General features: G+C 34.5%; 3 protein-coding genes across 3 annotated transcripts; 2 read left to right on the top strand and 1 right to left on the bottom strand.

The window, feature by feature from the left end:
- Positions 1–650: 650 nt before the first annotated feature.
- On the top strand, positions 651–3,524 carry LOC125221470 (uncharacterized). The gene is made up of 4 exons (XM_089063274.1): positions 651–1,254; positions 1,906–2,106; positions 2,948–3,389; positions 3,518–3,524. The coding sequence occupies exons 1-4, from the start codon at positions 651–653 to the stop codon at positions 3,522–3,524; spliced, it is 1,254 nt and encodes a 417-aa protein (XP_088919400.1).
- A 2,755-nt stretch (positions 3,525–6,279) lies between these two features.
- Positions 6,280–9,265, bottom strand: LOC125221471 (putative disease resistance protein At1g59780). The gene is made up of 3 exons (XM_089063271.1): positions 8,472–9,265; positions 6,364–8,118; positions 6,280–6,286 (listed from the first exon to the last, which is right to left on the bottom strand). Exons 1-3 carry the CDS (start codon positions 9,263–9,265, stop codon positions 6,280–6,282), a joined length of 2,556 nt encoding a protein of 851 aa, XP_088919397.1.
- A 6,236-nt stretch (positions 9,266–15,501) lies between these two features.
- LOC125218279 (cis-muuroladiene synthase-like) lies at positions 15,502–18,141 on the top strand. The gene is made up of 7 exons (XM_089063265.1): positions 15,502–15,627; positions 15,995–16,262; positions 16,370–16,733; positions 16,810–17,028; positions 17,102–17,240; positions 17,359–17,604; positions 17,693–18,141. Exons 1-7 carry the CDS (start codon positions 15,502–15,504, stop codon positions 17,987–17,989), a joined length of 1,659 nt encoding a protein of 552 aa, XP_088919391.1. The 3' UTR covers positions 17,990–18,141.
- The last annotated feature ends 275 nt before the right edge of the window (positions 18,142–18,416 follow it).

The following is an 18,416-nucleotide window of genomic DNA, read 5'->3' as shown; positions in this document are numbered from 1 at the left end:
GAGTATTAAAACTATTCATATTTGTTTATTGAAAATTATGTTATAAATTTGGTATTGATAAATAAAATTTAATTTAATATTAAATTTTTTGACAGAAAACTTTTTAATGAAAGAAAACGTTTTGCTTTCAAAAATTGATAACGCATTTATTTTATACACAACTTAAAATTAGTAATATTAGATAACTAAATATTTTTTTAATATTCCAATCTTGTCGTATGTATATATCCAAAGAAGTGTATTAATGTGTATTAAGAATTTTATATTATGTAAAACAATCATAATTTAATGGTTTAAATTTACTTAATATAGCATTAGGGTAATTTAGTCATGATATAAAGGTTTTAATTTGTTAGGAATAATCATAATATATTTTTATTATATATTAATTACAAATTGGATTCGGGATTACTTCAAAATTTCAAATATCAAATCCGATCGGCTCTGAAAATCAGCTATATTTAAAAAATCTGATCTTAAGCAAAAATCCAAAAAATAAAAAAACATCGGTTTGCTTCAGATCAATTTTCTGATATATAGTTCACCCCTAGTCAAATTACAATTCTATAAATTGATGGCCATAACTTCACACAAACACCAATTCATCCTTATTATTATTATTCTCTTTTGATTAAAAATTTTAAAAAAGCATGCAAGATTACGCAATAGAAAACGACTACAATGAGAAATGGAGGCGGAGGACCTTTCCCTCTGAGACGAGCGATGTTTTTGTGGGGAAGGATCGAGAACTCAAGCATCTTTTGTCTCTTGTAGTCGCTGGTGAAGCACACCGAGTTATTTCACTATGGGGGATGGGTGGTGTCGGGAAGACTGCCATTGTCAGAAAAGTATACAATCACCATAGGACGAAGAATTTCTTTGAATCCTTCGCATGGGTTTGCGTTTCTCAAGAATGCCAGATCAGGTCGATTTTGGAGGATGTGTTGAAGCAGCTTAAAAAGAGTCCACATAAGAATAGCTCGAATTTAAGTGACACGGAGTTATTGGGGCAACTGCGTGACATCCAGCGGGCTAAAAAGTGCATGGTTGTGATTGATGATATTTGGAAAACTGAACATTGGGATGGTCTTAATCATGCTCTCAATTTTGAGGGTACAAAAACCAAGATCTTATTGACTACACGGAAACAAAACATTGCAAACATTGGATTTGCGATAAAGACTGGCCTCCTCAATGACAACGACGGTTGGGAACTACTTAAGAGAGAAGCATTGCCACATAGAAATATTCAAGGTAAGTGAACCACCTTTTTTTATATACTCTCTCCGTTTTCTAAAAACTGAAACTTTGAAAACGGAAAACGTTTTAATGTAAATTCGGTAAAATAAGAGAAGGAAAAAGAAAAAAATGGATAGAGCAAGAGAGAGGAAAAGAAAAAGTAATGACATTAGTGTTATGAGGTTCATTTCCTTGGAAAGTTTCTATTTTAAGGAAACACACTAAAAAGGAAAGAGTTTCTATTTTTAGGAAACGGAAGGAGTATGTTTTTCTTTAATGTTGCAGTAAACTAGAAATATTGATCGATAATTACGTAAGAGTATATTTTCTTTTTTATTACAGATTTTCGATTTGAAGAAACTTTACTTGAGAAAATTGGGAAAGAAATGGTAGGAAAGTGTGGGAATTTGCCGCTAGTTATTTCTTTGCTTGGCAGGATATTGAGTAAAAAGAAAACGAAGAAAGAGTGGGAATTAGTAAATCAAAACATTAGTACATACCTATATAGAGGTGTTGAAAATGTAAATGACGAGATACATGAGGTGTTGTACTTAAGTTATCAGGACCTACCATATTACTTGAAACCATGTTTTCTTTACATGGGACAGTATAAGGAGGACGAAGACATAGATTCAATTGATATTTGCTTGATGTGGATCGCACAAGGCATGATTTTGCATGAGAATCACTCGGACAAAGACAACTTGATGGACATAGCACAAGACTACTTGAGTGAGTTGGCCTCTAGGTCTGTTGTGGAAATTATCCGTGATGATCCCATTCGAGGACAAAGGACTAGATCGTGTAAACTTCACAAGGTCATGAGACAACTATGTTTGTCAGTAGCAAAAGAAAAAGAAGACTTTGGTTTGCGAAATTTGGTCTATGAGGGTGGAACATTTAGTAGTTTCTGGCATAACAGCTTGACACGTGCCAAAACGCGTCATTTGATTGTGAATTTGAAAAGTATAATAAAAGAAGAAAACAAAGTGCTCACAATCACTTGTGACGAAGATACAACCAAATTTATGCAATCTCTAATTTTCATCAATGATATGGCTGGAGTACTATTCAACGAATTTCCGCATAACGTTGTTGATTTGAAGAAATTCAAGATGCTTAAAACTCTATCTATTTGTGGATTGATTTTTGAGGGAGGAAAATTACCAAAGGAGATAAGTGATCTAATTATGCTTCGGATTTTAAGCTTGCGTGATTGCATGTTTGATGAACTACCATCATCCGTAAGCAATTTGTTGTACTTGCATACTCTCGATTTATGGAATAGTACTGGAAACGTTCTAAATAGTGGGTATATACTAATACCGCATAATGTTTTAAATAAAATGTTAAAATTGAAACACTTGTTCTTTCCTGCATACTATGAGGCATGCTATGCTGAGAATATAGAAAGTAATAGACTGAGTTTGGAGGGTCTTGAGCAGCTGGAGACACTAATTGGGTTCAACAGTTGGGTGCACCAACTCGAATCCCCGGCCCAAATGACAAACCTCCGACATTTTGAAGGCACAGTCCACGACAACCAAAGCTTGTCAGATATCATTCATGCCTTTTGTACAAGCTGGAAGGATTGTAGATGTGGTGGACTTAAAATCAAGCAAGGTTGCCATATTTCATCAGAGGAAGATTTGATGATTTTCAAGAAATTGTTCAATCTTTCACAATTTGCATATATATGTTCCCATAGAAAAGCTGTTCAAGGAGTTGGAAAACCAAGTGTATACCTCAAATTTGATGTGCTTAATCTTGTCGGAGAGTGAAATTATGGAGGATCCAATGGAGACACTGGGAAAACTTCCCCTTTTACTAGATTTGTTGATAATTGATAGGTGCTTTTTGGGGGAAGAAATAACATGTTATGCGTCTTCGTTTCCTCGTCTCGAGAATCTTGGAATAAACGACTTACCGAACCTAAGGGAATGGAAAGTGGAGAAAGGAGCCATGCCCCTCGTTTCTAAGATGGGTATCCATCACTGCCCTCGCTTGGAGATGGTTCCGGATGGATTCAGATTCCTTGATGCTTTGACAGATCTGCACCTTTGCGGAATGCCTGAATTAGGAGAACGAATTAGTGAAGAAGGAGGTGAGGATTTCCACAAAGTTCGACATGTTCGTTCGATTGTGGTCAGGTAGTTCTTGCTTGCTCATTCTTAATCTTAATAATATGAATGAATCTACATCGATCATATATACGAACAACAACAATATATGGTTTCGTTTCTTATTCTTCGTCCTAATTATTCTTTGTTTTTTGCAGAGATTGAATTCTATATGAAGTGAAGCGACATGAGGCTCATCCTTTGCTAGTTATGTGTCATTTGCTAGTTAGTTATGAAGTAAACTCTTATATCATCGAATATTTTTCTTGTCTGTAGTTAGTTTAAAGGCGATATGTTTATGCCGCTGATAATTATGCAATAATTATTGTATTTTAGATACTGGTTACAAAATAGTAGTTCATTTCCAAACTCAATATGAATGATCAGTTTGAAATCATTTTTATGCAAATTGAGTTACTCTATCTGATAATTGTTGGAATTTATTGTCACCCTTAGTTTGATATATTAGAAATTTATTCATATTTTGGATTGGTAACTTCAACCCGTTTCCTTTGGAAATTAAGATTATTTGTGGTTTTATGTGAGTTTGTTTCGAAATTTTGGTATTTTATTTTCAATTTTTGCATTTAATGTTTTTCTTTAATGTCGTGAAGTCGGTAAAATAAATGTCATGAGTGAAATGTTTGCATGATTACTATTATTTGTTATTTTTGTGACCTAATCCAATTAAGAGATTTGACTATGTGGTTGACTTAATTAATTTCGTTTATTTTGTGAGGAGGTGTATCAAGTAATCTAGTGTTGTTATGTGTTCGTGCGAAGTGGAATTTAAATATATATGTTGTTTAAGTGATTGGAATAACCCCAAAATACTAAACAATTTGTTGTACGAATTTAAATTGTGACTGTGCAAATCACAATGGAATTTAATAATTTATTTTCTTGATAATTATTTATTTAATTCAATTCCGTATTGGATACGATAAATTGAATAAATAATGAAAATCCAATCTTTCGAAATACAGTCTATGGGCTTGGTATATAAATAAAATAAAAAAGTCCTGGGCCAAATTAGTGTAATAAGATCCTACCCTATCCTCAGCCCAAATCCTAGATTCTTTAAGCCCAAAGAACCTTTTCTTTTGAATTCAGCAATATAACTCTATGCGGAAAGGATCTTCTATTCCATAATTCCTACCCCACTCTTACTCTACCTACTCACAGCAAAATAAAATAATATTATAATTATGAGCGATTTTAATAAGTGATGCTGGATTTATTAATAAAATAATATTATAACCATGGGCAATTTTAATAATTTGATGGTAGATTTGTTGTGGGTGTAGAGTATGAGTGAAGTAGGAATGATAGAGTAGGGGATCCGTTCCGCTCTGAATTTAGAATTTAGAGTGAATCATCGTAGTAATTGAGCCCAATAAGAGTCAATCTATTGGGCCAGACTTATGAGTTACGGACTCGAGTATTTTTCAGTGGACCTTTAATTGGATGTTTCATTAGGCTATAGGCTTAAGTTTAATTTGAGCTGTTTAATTTATGGAATGACGACCAGCACAATAAATTAGATTGTGCTGAGTAGCGAGTATAATTTTATTCATTAAAACAATATATTTTATTTAAAAGAATAATGACTTCACTAGAAATTTCAAACTTACATTTCTAATCAAATAAATTTTCTTCTCCTAGAGAAAATTCGGGAACGCTTTCTTTTTAATTTCAAAATCGATTCTACCAATATTTCCAAAGAAACTTTTATTTTTATTGAAATTTTGTTTTGCATATTGAATTAAATGTAGTTACATACGTGGCTATGTGAAATTATTTCTACATCTGGATATTTAATGTCGAGTCCTATTCTAATGCTTTTAGCACCCTAATCCAAAATTAAGACTAAATCTCCACCCTTGAATTTTAAAATGAGTGGATGAGATTAAAGCTCACAAAATCTCAATAAATAGTAGACAAAATATGAACAAAAGGGTAATATCGTCATTATGTTATCATATGATAATTTTCGTGAGTGTTTTTTTATATCAACATTGTGTATTACAAATATCAACAATATGACATTAGAATATCAACACAAGGACAAGAAAATATCAACAAACTTTTATTGAGATTGGACATGCATAATATTGAGATTTTGCCTACAATATATTGAGATTTTTTGTTGCATTGGTTGAAAATAGCTGCTTATCAACATGTGCGAAAATTGAAATATAATTTATCAAATTTCATCACCCGAACATCGTCGGAACATATGCAATTGAGATCTCGTTGTTATCCTTATTAAATTATCTTTAATTTGATATATTTTTTGCGAAAAAATAATTTAAATTGAGAGAGTTACGTAAATTTAAAGGTTTGAGATGATTTTGAAGAGAGAGAAAGTAGTTAGTTATAATTACTACATATAGGATTTGACATTAATACCCTTTTAATTTAATTAATAATTATTTAAATTTAAAATATATTACACTTGGCATCATATTAACCACAAGATCTTCTAATCTAACGGTTGAAAATTGGTCTCAATTTGAGATTGGTAATTAGTTAGCAATTGATTACATCCCATTTAATGCCTCCAAAAAATCGAGTTTGGGCCTTAGTATCTGAGTGAGTTAAATAAATTGATCGAAGCCCATTGTTTTGATCTTAGACTTGGCTATAAGGTTGTAAAATTTGTGCACGTGCATTTTTCTAGTTTATGTTTGGCACGTGCATTTTTCTTATTTTAAAGATGGGCACGTGCATTTTTCTAGTTTATAAATATACAGTTCAATCACCACTATACACAAAAAAGCCTTGATATTTTATGGAACTACCCAAATTTCATATATCAATTCAACCCAAAGAAAGGTTCCTCGACAAATTAATTGTAACTCCAAATATTATATAAAGACAGTACCGAATTATAACAAGCCATGTTGCTTCACCGAGTTCAATCTCTGCAAAATTAAAGAATGATTAGGGTACATTCTTTCGAATTCATGGCATGCTAATAAGTTTGAATTGGGAAGCATACCTGACCACAATGGAAGGAACATGCCGCACTTTGTGGAAATCCTCACCTTCTTTACTCACTCGTTCTCCTAATGCAGGTATTCCACAAACTTGCAGATCGGTTAAAGCATCGAGGAATTCAAATCCATCTGGAACCATCTTCAAGCAGGGGCACTTATCGATAACCATCTTATAAACGACTGGCATGGTTCCTTTCTCCACATTCCATTGTCTTAAGCGTGGTAAGTCTCTTATTTCAAGCCTCTGGAGACTACGAAAAGCAGACTCGGAACAAGTTATTTCTCCCCCCTGAAAGCATCCGCCAATCATCGACAAATCTAGCAAAATGGGAAGTTTTCCTAGTATCTCCATTGGATCCTCCTCAATTTCACTCTCGGACAAGATTAAGCTTTGCAAATTTGAGATGCGTACTTGGCTTTCCAACTCCAACTCCTTGAACACATTTCCAATTGCAACCGACATATGCAAGTTATGAAGATTGAACAACTTGTTGAAAATCATCACATGCTCCTGTTTCGATGAAAAACTGCAACCATTTTTTATTTGAAGACCGCCACATTTTAAATTCTTCCAGCTTGTACAGGAGGAGTGAATGATCTCCGACAGGCTTTGGTTGTCGTGGAATACACCTTCGAAGTGTCGGAGTTTCGTCATTTTAGTTGGAGAATTAAGTCGGTGCACCAAACTGTTGAATCCAACCAATGTCTCTAGCTTCTCAAGACCCTCCAATATCAGTATACTATTCTCTTTCTCATCAAAGTATGAAGGTAAGTATGTAGGAAGGACCAAGTGCCTTAGTCGTGGCATTCTACTCAAAACATTATTTGGTATCTGTACGTTTGAACACTTCCACAAATCAAGGGTATGCAAGTATAGCAAATTGCTTACGGACGATGGCAGTTTGTCAAAATTGCAATGACGCAATCGTAAACTTTGAAGCACAGTTAGCTTACTTATCGACTTGGGCAGTTTTCCATCCTTGAACTTAACTCCGGATATATGTAGAGATTTAAGTACTTTGAATTTCTTCAAACCACATTTGGGAAATTCAATCATCGGTCTTCCAGCGATGACATTGAACAAGAGTAGAGATCTTATAGTTTTTGTGTTATCTTTGTCACACTTTATGATCTTCTTGTTTTCCCTTTGTACTTCTCTTTTGAAATTCACCACCAAATGCCGCGTTTTGGTGCTTGATAAACTATCATGCCAGAAATGGCTAAATGCTTCACCCTTATAATCCAGAACTTGCATGCCAAAATCTTCTTCTACTGCTACTGACAAGCACATCTCTCGCACAACTTTATGGAGTTTACACAATCTGATCGTCTGTCCCCGATGACGATCGTCATGTACAATTTCCACCAGTGATCTAGACACCAACTCACTCAAGTAATCTTGTGCTATGTCCATCAAATCTACTTCTTTAGAGTGACTTACATGCGAGACCATGTCTAGTGTAATCCACATCAAACACAGGTCGAATCCTGTTATGAGTTCCCCTTCATTGTACATACCCATGTATAGAAAGCATGGCTTCAAGTAGTAAGGCAGGTCCAAATAACTTAAGCGCAACACTCGGTGAATTTTACCTTTTATATCTGGATGAGCTTTTCTCATGTTGTTATAAACCAAATCCCACCCTTTAATGGATTCCTCTTCACTCAATATATCACCAAGCAAAGAAATGGCCAATGGCAAATTCCCACACTTGGCTACCATTTCGTTTCCCATTTTCACAAGCCTACTTTCTTCAGTTTGGAAATCTGTTATTACAAAGAGAGATTACAAAATAGTGGAAGCAGTGTGGAGTGAAGTTACTTAAAAATAAAAGTATTATGATCATTATGGTAGCATTTATTTCCATAGTCTCTTGATAGTCTTGTGTATAATTCCCTAGAGAATTGAAGGTGATATTTATTATCTTGAGTTTAGTATAAGGACGGTAAAAGATGTAGGATTATCGTTTGTTTCATTTCAGTTTATATATCAAAATTACTACTCATATTTTTAGACTTCTTCCTATTCCATGTCCACCTCCCTCGCCTCTTTAATTTTCTCTAACATATATATATACTACAATATGAATGAAAGAGGTGGTCTATTAATTTACCTGGAAAATTGTTGTGTTTAGATGCTTTCCTCTTGAGTAATTCCCAACCCTCGTCGTCGCTAAGGAGGCCAACCTTGGTTGCGGATCCAATCTTTGCAACTTCGTGATTTCGTGTGGCCAATAAAATCTTGGTCTTTTCACCGAATGCAGGCTGAAGTTCACCCCAATCTTCAACGCTCCAAATATCATCCATGACAAGCATGCACTTTGTAGTCTCCTGGACTTGCAACAATTTGTGTGTCAACTCTGTGAGGCTCAAATTTGAGGTATTTTCATGTGGGCTGAGTTGCTTGAGGACATCCTCCAAAACTGATTTTTTGTCCAACTTTCTAGAAATGCTGACCCATGCAAAGGAGTTGAAGAAGCCTTTGGTGGTTGTGTGACTGTACACTTTTCTAGCAATAGTAGTTTTGCCTATGCCACCCATCCCCCACAGCGAAATAACTGGTTTTGCTCCATCACCAACTAAAAGGGATACAAGTTTCTCCACCTCTTCTTCTCTCCCCACAACATCTTGACTGTCATAGGAGTAGGTCGGCTGTGGAGCGGAGCTTTGCCCTTGAATAAAGCTTTTTATCCCAAGACTTTCGATTACGTTACTTACACTTTCCACCTGGCTTTTGATTTTTTTGATCTCAGAGCCAATCTGGTGGACAGAGTATCCATCTTTAAAGAAGTTGGAGGACATTCTGGATGGATCTTTAATGGCGGAATAGAGACTAATGGTATCTTCGGCTCTGTAGGCAAGATCCCTAACCTGCCTGAGCAAGCCGCCGGTGGTCTCATCCATGTTGTCTTGGTTGTTCGCTAATCAGAAGACTTGAGTATAAAAAGTATGAATGGGTTGTGAAGTTTTGGCCATCAATTTATAGAATTATATTTTGAGTAGGGGGACAATATATCTAAAAATCTGATTTGAAACAAGCAGTAAATTTTGGATTTTTTGGATTTTCGTTATATATCGATAATATCTTCGATTTGATATTTGAAATTCCGAAATCCAAATTATAATTAATAGGAGGATATAATAAAAATATATTATTATTATAATCCTAACAAATATAAAACGTTTATATATGACATTAGATTTTCAGATTTTGGTATTGGATTTGCAAATTTTCAGATTTTTGGCATTGCATTTTTCGTTTTTATATTTTTTTAATTCAATTTCGTATTTTTTGGATCAGATTTCATTCTTCTGATTTTGGTATTGGATTTGCAAATTTTCAGATTTTTGGCATTACATTTTCGTTTTTATATTTTTAAAATTCAATGTCATATTTTTTGGATCAGATTTCATTCTTCTGATTTTGAATTTTTAAATTTGGATTTTCAGACAGTACGTACGTATCCGATTCATATTTCATAATATTTTTATATTTTCGAATCGGATGGTATCAAGCAAAAATCCAACCTGAAATCCGGATGCTCTATGTATTAATTACCTCTAATTAAATGCACCTTTCTCCTCCGACGTGAAAGGTAAATGGGGAGATAAATTAATATAACTACCATATTTACCTTTTTTTTTGATGAAAAATCATTCTTCAAGGGGAGAGGTATTTGAGAAGGTATTATACATTTTCTCATTTTGAAGAGGTGTTTTTACCTCTCCATCCATGGAGAGGTAAAATCTTATAACTACCATATTGGATGGAGAGGTAAAATCTTATAACTACCATATTTTTCTTCTTTTCATGAAAAACTCTTCTCCTAGAGAGAAGGTATTTGAGAAAGTATCACACTTTATGTTTTTTAAAGCATTTTGTACTATTATTTTATGTTTAAAAAATCATTTACCTTTCTATATACCCTTTTGCTTTGGAGTATGTTTCTTTTAGACGGATATATTTCACTTTTTGAGGAAGCATATAGAGGATATACCTTTTCTATATATATCTTCTCCCCTTGGAGATGCTCTTACTAAGAGCATCTAAAAGGGGAGAGGTAAAGTTATATAACTACCATATTTACATTTTTTTCATGAAAAATCATTCTCCAATGGAAGAGGTATTTGAGGAAGGTATTATACCTTTTCTCATTTTGAAGAGGTATCTTTATCTCTCCATCAATGGAGAAATAAAATTTTATAATTACCATATTTGCCTTCTTTTCATGAAAAACCATTCTCCAAATGAGAAGGTATTTGAGAAGGTATCACATTTTATGTTTTTTAATGCATTTTGTACTATTATTTTATGTTTAAAAATTCATTTACCTGTTTCTTTTTGGAATGATATATTTCACTTTTTCTGGAGGTATTAGATAATATACTTCTTTTATTTACCCTTCCTTGTTGGAGATGCTCTAATAGCCTTAGTCTCTATTTGGTACACAAAATTGGAATTTGAATTGTATGAATTTGTAGAAATCGAATTCTAATTCAATTCTAAATCAACAATCTTATGTGCACTATATTCATAAAACAAAATAAACAATGGTAAACGTGCATAAAATGAAAGTGATACTTATAAGGTACTCTCCCGTCCGCAAATAGGAGTCCCGTTTTTTCATTTTAGGACAGAGTACTAACTTATCATTTCCGGGTTCTTAAATATTTGTAAACATTATAATTATGATTATCTGTACAAAAAAAAAAAGAAAGTTCTTTAATGAAACATTATACAATGATCTATAAAAAAGGAAAAAAAGTTGAGCTCATATGCACTGATACAAATGTTCTTTAATGAAACATTAGGGCATCCACAATGGGACGCCCTAAGCGACGCCCTATGCACCGCCACGTCAGCATTTTATCCTCCTCCTATTCCATCTGCAGTGGGGCAGACTATAGCCCACCCTAAGCGACGCCCTAAGCATTTTTCTATTATTTGAATATTTAAATACTTCAAAATTTGGAAAACTAAAACTTCATTTCATTAAAATTCAAACATTACAATACGAAAAAAAAAACTACAATTTCTCAACGGCGGCGGTTGCGGGTCCAAACTTCTTCAATCATGTCGGTCATGAGCTGAGTATGGTCTTGTTGGTTGCGCATTGAGGCCTGTCGCTCTAGAACCGCACCGAAGCCAGTCGGTAATCCTCGAGTGACCGGCGAGGTCGCCGTGCTGGAGCTAGATCCGGCTTCATCATCCACCCAATTGGTGACATGGCCATGTTCTTGTTCGACTATCATGTTATGCATGATGATACACGCATACATGACGTCGGCGATGACTTCCTTGTACCAGAAACGCGCCATACCTTTCACGATTGCCCACTGCGATTGGAGCACGCATACAGTCGATGCTCCCTAGCATCCCAGGGAAGCCGTGAACCGTCTCGTGCATCCGCATCAGGCTCTGGCAATCGTCAGCAGTCGGGCGTCGCAAATATGTGTCGCCAAAAGCCTCCATAACTAACTTACTAAAATTCTTCAGACATTCGCGGCCAGTTGTATCCCCGACGTGAAGGTACTCGTCGAACATATCCGCTGTTGTGCCGTAGGCCAACTGGCGGATCGCAACCGTGCACTTCTTCAACGGCGTAAGTCCGGGTCTGCCGATCCCGTCTACCCGATACTGGAAGTACTCATCACGGGCCTCCAACATGTGCACAATGCGGAGAAAAAGATCTCGTCTCATTCTAAAACGGCGGTGAAAAACATTCGGGCCCCACCTTGGATTCTCGGCAAAATAATCTGCGAACAGGCGTTCGTGCGCTACGTCGTGCTCGCGGGGGACAAACGTCCGCCGACGTATCGGGTGAGGGACCCGCGCCTCCGCCGCCGCCTGCTCCTGCTGTATTTGTGCCAAGCATTCCGCCTTGGCTTCAATAACGGCATCGAACAAGGCTCGAGTCAAGGCCCGTCTGCAGCCATCCGTTGTACTCAAATCGTAGTCGTCGGGATTCATTTTTGAGTCGATGAGAGAGAATAATTGAAGAGAAATTGAAGAGATGTGAAATTGGAGTGTGTGAAATGGTAGTGAATAGTAGAGTTTAAATAAGAAAAAAAATTTGAAAAAATTCAAAAAAAAATTCGAAACGCGTGCCCATCGTCCGCGTCGTCCACAGTGGCGGACGATGTGACGGACGATGGGTATCCTCCGCGCATCGTCCGCGGACGATCTATCGGGCGCGGACGATGGTTAACCCATCGTCCGCGTTGCTGCAGTGGCGGATAATGCATCGTCCGCACCATTGCGGATGCCCTTACAATGATCTGTAAAAAAAGGAAAAAAAGTTAAGCACATGTGCACTGATACATACATTTCTCAATTTCCCTAGTACCACACAATTGTAATTATATGTACATTACACATGTAACGGGATACCGTCGCTAACAACTATTCAAATGAAAACCGTGCCAACAATATTTTTGTAGATGAATGAAATATTCTCCTATCTCACCCATAAAAATATACTCCCTTTGTTTTTTAAAAATGAAAACATTTGAAACAACACGAGTTTTAATGTACGATTTGGTAAAGTAAGAGAGATGAAGAGAAAAATTGATAAAGTAAGAGAGATGAAGAGAAAAAGTAATGGAATTAAAATTAGTGGATTATGGGATCCACTTTATTAGTGGTATAAGTGATAAATAAATTGATGTAAAAGGATGTAAAGATTTCCTAAAATAGAAAGTTTGAAAGTTGTTATTTTTAAGGAACAGACTAAAATGGAAAGAGTTGCTATGAGGAAGTATACACTTTGCATTTTTGTCCGTCGCACAAAAATACGTGCATTCGATTTTTGTAAAGTTATACTACCATGACTAATAATGCGGGTTCCACTGTCCACTAACACTACTTTAACTACTATTCCCCTCCTCTCTTAATTACCAATTTTGTCTTAATCCCCGGAAAAAGTATGTAATCGAATTTCATAAATTATTAAATGCGTCAAAAAATATTTTTGGATGAATGGAGTATTCCACATCATCAGACATCTAAAGAAAAAGAGGAGTAACTAGACAAAGTATCTCTCCAAATACTTGGCACATGAGTAGTCACAGGTGGCCTTAATTCCTTCACACAGCTTGAAGTCTCAGCCATAATTAATGGCTTAATGCTATATGTTGCCATTGTGATATGAATTATAATGCTATGAAATCGAAGAAAATTGTCCACCAATTTGTACAAAAGCCGAAGCTGAAATTTAAACAACTCATATGAGTTAATTTTTTCTGGATAGTAGGTCAACAAAAAAATTACTGTGATTAAATTTTCTTCGTTTTGTGAATACTAAACATTGTTTTGGCAGTATTTGACATGTGGGATTCAAATTGATTCTAATAATATCTCAAACTTTGTCTTTATATATGGTTACAAACTCACAAACGTGTATATGCTCCATCCAGTCACATCATTAGTATGTTTAACAGTGTAAGTTCAATTTATTATTCTTATTTCATTTATTAAAGTCAAATAAACGTGATTATACGAGGATGATAGTATGGTCACAATATGCAAATGCTTCATCCATGACAATAAATAAATAATAATAAAAAAAGATGCGCTAGATTTTGTTTGACAAATTTATCTGAGCCATTGTTTTATCTTTTGACAAACATTGATTGTCTTTTGCATGTCTAAAATTTAAGTTATTTGTAAAGAGATGTTTCAAAGATCCAGTCATAAAATATCAAATCTTGAACCAATTAACATATCCATACACCCATTCACAAAATTTACACATATACTTTCGAAATATATTGAGGATTAATAAAATGCTAACCAAGTTCACATATGCCATGTTGGGAAAAATTGAACAGTGCACCTGATTAATAATTAAATACATATATACCTACCCCATTAATATGAAATAGAGATTATGACGTGTATAATTTTGTTCTCCATCATTATTCCTATCATTATTCAGACGCAAAAACGACCAAACTATTGTAATTATTATATTTTTAATAATTTACCAATAATTTAAAATTTAATCAAAATCTTAAATTTTACTACTACTAGTTTACAAAATTAAAGTCTTAAAAAATAAAAATAAAAATAAAAATCATTTATATTTTCTTTTTTTTATGATGGCAATCCACAATATAACTATTGACAGCTATTATTTTAATTGAATTATGAAATAAAATATTACTACTTCCGTCTCTGAAAGTTTGACACAGTTTACTGTTTCGGTCCGTTCCTGAAAGTTTGACACACTCCACTTACCATTTTTTGTAGTTGACCCCATATTCCACTAATTCATTCCTACTCACATTTTATTATAAAACTAATACGTTAAAAGTAGGACCTACATCCCACCAACTTTTTCAACTTACATTCATTCCATTACATTTCTTAAAACCTATGCCGGGTTAAAGTGTGGCAATATTTGGGGTAAATAATTCTCATGTGAATTAGTGTATCTACCAGATGAAAAATGTGTGAAAATCAACTGATTTAGAAAATGGCCTTCCTGTAGTGGGTGGCCATATTGGGGTATGGCGAGTGTTTTATGCCAAAATAGCTGCCACGATGGGAAAATAAATTAAAATTATTATTCCTCTCATCTTATTAGTTTCTGTATTTAAAATCATTCGTTTTTTCAATTGATTACTAATTATTTTTTTCTAAGAACGGAAGAAATTAAACATTTATTATTATTATTTCTGAAATAAATCCTACCAACCGGATTGAATATAATTTTTACAATTTTGCTTATGCTTTTACAAATAAATCAAATCGGGTTAAAATCCTGTATACAACTCTCCAAAACTCTCCAAGCTGTGAGAGTTCATATATTTTGAATTATATATATGGAATACTAGACTTGTTTTGAATTATATATATGGAATAAAATATACTACTACTTTCCACATTAATTTATTCCGTATCTCCCACGTGAAAATAGTGTAAAATCAGTCAGGTATGAAAAATGTACAGCGTGACACGGATAGAAATTCAACTAGTCGTATTTAACTAAATATAGTATGCGATAAAAGAGCATTACAGTAATATAGACCCTTTTGGTTGACCAACACTCATGATTTGAGAGTATAAATTGGTGAGCAAACAGACTACAATTCATAACACAGAGAGAGATTATATAATTTGTTAGTACTACATTAGAATGGCAACATATAGCATTATGGCTGAGGCTTCAAGCTGTGTGGGGGATGTAAGGCCACCTGTGACCAGTCATGAGCCAAGCATTTGGGGTGACATTTTCTCTAATTACTCTTCTTTTGAAAACCAGGTATATTATATATCTTTATTACTTGATTAGTTTCTACATATTTATAGGCAGAGACGTGATCAAATGAAAACCCTAAATATTGTACAAACTCAAAACTATGATCTGGACCATCGGAAAATGTCAACAGATCACAAAAAACATCAACAAGAAAATGTCAACAGAATTTCAACGGTGATGTTGTGTTGATATTGTGCTGATACTGTGTTGACATTAAAATATTGAAATTTTACACTGTGTTAATTTGGTATTGAAACTGTGTTGAAGCTGTGTTAAGGAATTTTGAGTTTGTATAATATATAAGTTTGCATTTTATCACTAACCCTTATAGGTATGTAGAATTAATTTGTGTTCAACAAATAATATGAAGGAACGAGAAAAGTACGAATTAGAAGCAATTGAAGCATTGAAGGAAGAAGCAAGAGACATGCTAATGGCAAAAACAACTCCTCTCAACCAATTGATATTAATCGACATGGTTGAGCGGTTGGGATTGGCCTATCTTTTCGAGAACGAAATCGAACACAAACTCAAACAAATCAAACATGACGACGATAACCTTCTTCACCATTCCGATTTATTCACTACAACACTTGGATTCCGCTTGCTAAGGCAACACCGCCACCACATTTCTTGCGGTATAATATATATATATATATATATATATACATGCAATGAATTAATCTCATTATATATTAGTATTAGATTATTGAATTTAACTAAATGAATTGAATTCATTTAACAGATGTTTTCAACAAGTTTGTTGACAAGAATGGTATGTTCGAAGAAGGCGACGTTGAGGGAATGTTAAGCTTGTATGAAGCAGCTCATGTTCGATTTAACGACGAGAACATACTACAAGAGGCTGCCGATTTTACAAGGCGTTACTTGAGTAATCGCGTAGCAGAATTAGAGTCTCACCTTAAAGATAGAGTGAAGCGGGCTTTGGAGCGCCCGCTCCATAGAGATATCCCCATCGTCTACGCACGGATTTTCATCTCTATATATGAAAAAGATCCCTCAAGAAATGAACTTCTTCTCAAACTAGCTAAACTTAACTTCAACTTTTTGCAGAAGCTATACAGGAAAGAACTCTCCCAACTCTCAAGGTAAATATTAGTATACTAATTGTATAGTGATTAATTTATTAATTAAAATCTTTATTTATTTATTTTTTTGAAAAAGGTGGTGGAATGAATTTGATTTGAAATCGAAATTACCATATGCAAGAGATCGATTGGTGGAGGCGTATATGTGGTGTGTGGGATACCATTATGAACCTCACTACTCTTATGTTCGAATTGGACTTGCTAAAGGCATTCAAATCATTGGAGTTATGGATGATACATATGATAATTATGCTACAATCAACGAAGCTCAACTTTTTACTGAAATATTACACAAGTAAGTCTTCATGTGTGTACATAGTATATATATATATTATCTTAATTAATTAAATTGGAATATTGGATTGTAGGTGGAATATGGATGAAGCTGATCAACTCCCTGAATACATGAGAACTGTTTATCGTTTTATCACGAGTACATGTGAAGATTATGAACGCGACGCACTCAAACTCGGGAAGGCCTTTGCAACTCCTTATTTCATAGGAACGGTTAGTAGTACTTGCTATATATTTATATATGTCCAAATAATTATATAATTTTTCAAATGTTAGTAACTGATTCTGAAAAATTATAGCATTTGTATTATGTTGAATGAATTTGATCCAGGTGCAACAACTTGGAAGCGCTTACAATCAAGAGCTAAAGTGGGTTATGGAAAGAAAACTGCCTCCATTTGAAGACTATGTTAAAAACTCTGAGATAACCAGCTGCATTTATATCATGTTTGCTGCTATTATTCCTGGTTTGAAATCTCTCACCCAACAAACTATTGATTGGATGAAGAGTGAGCCCAAAATAGCGATATCAACGGGTATGATCGGTAGATATTGGGACGACATAGGCTCTCATCATGTAAGTTACTTAAGATTAATTAAATCTACTCCATATATATTTAGTTGTTAGCATTCAATTAATCTTGGTGCATTTAATCAATTTGAAGCGCGAGAGCAAGGGAGGGCAAGTGTTCACTGCAATCGACTGCTACATGAAACAACATGGCTTAACGAAGCAAGAAACACTATCAAAGTTTGGTAAATTAGTTGAGGAAGCATGGATGGATGTGAACAAGGAATGGGTCGAGACAACGTTCGTGTCAACAGAAATAGCCCTTCAATTTCTCAACTATGCTCGAATGTGCGATGCCAGTTACAACAACAGCAACGGAGACGGGTATACAGATCCTCAAATGGCCAAGTCAAATGTCCTTACTCTCTTTATCAATCCAATACTGATTTGATTATTTTTGTTACACGTTCACGAATTATCAAAGAGAAGAGCTATCCGTCCACCAAGTCGATTGGGGCGTCTTTGAGTTTCTTTCTTTAAAGTTGTCGTTGTAAGTGAGTCGAGCGTTTTATAAGCTCATTTATAGGTTTTTTCTTCATTTGGTTGTTTTTGAAATAATAATCATCTTCTCCCTAAACACTAAGCCTTATCATATCTTTCCCTAGGGATTGGCCTAGCATAAACCATAAAGCTTCTCATATACTTTATATAGTATTGCATTTCATGTAAAATACATGTACACATATATACATCAATTCAACCCATGAAAAGATGTGTGAAAACATACATTATACTAAGGCCTCAACATTCACAAATTGAGTCTCCTTACATAAACAGAGGTGAATGAGATTAGACATCAATGTGTATAGGCAGCCTTC

Source organism: Salvia hispanica, chromosome 1 (assembly GCF_029641045.1).
Source record: "Salvia hispanica isolate PSC_SH4W2 chromosome 1, Shi_PSC_v1, whole genome shotgun sequence".
Lineage (NCBI taxonomy): Eukaryota > Viridiplantae > Streptophyta > Magnoliopsida > Lamiales > Lamiaceae > Salvia > Salvia hispanica.
This window is presented reverse-complemented; position numbering and strand designations above follow the sequence as displayed.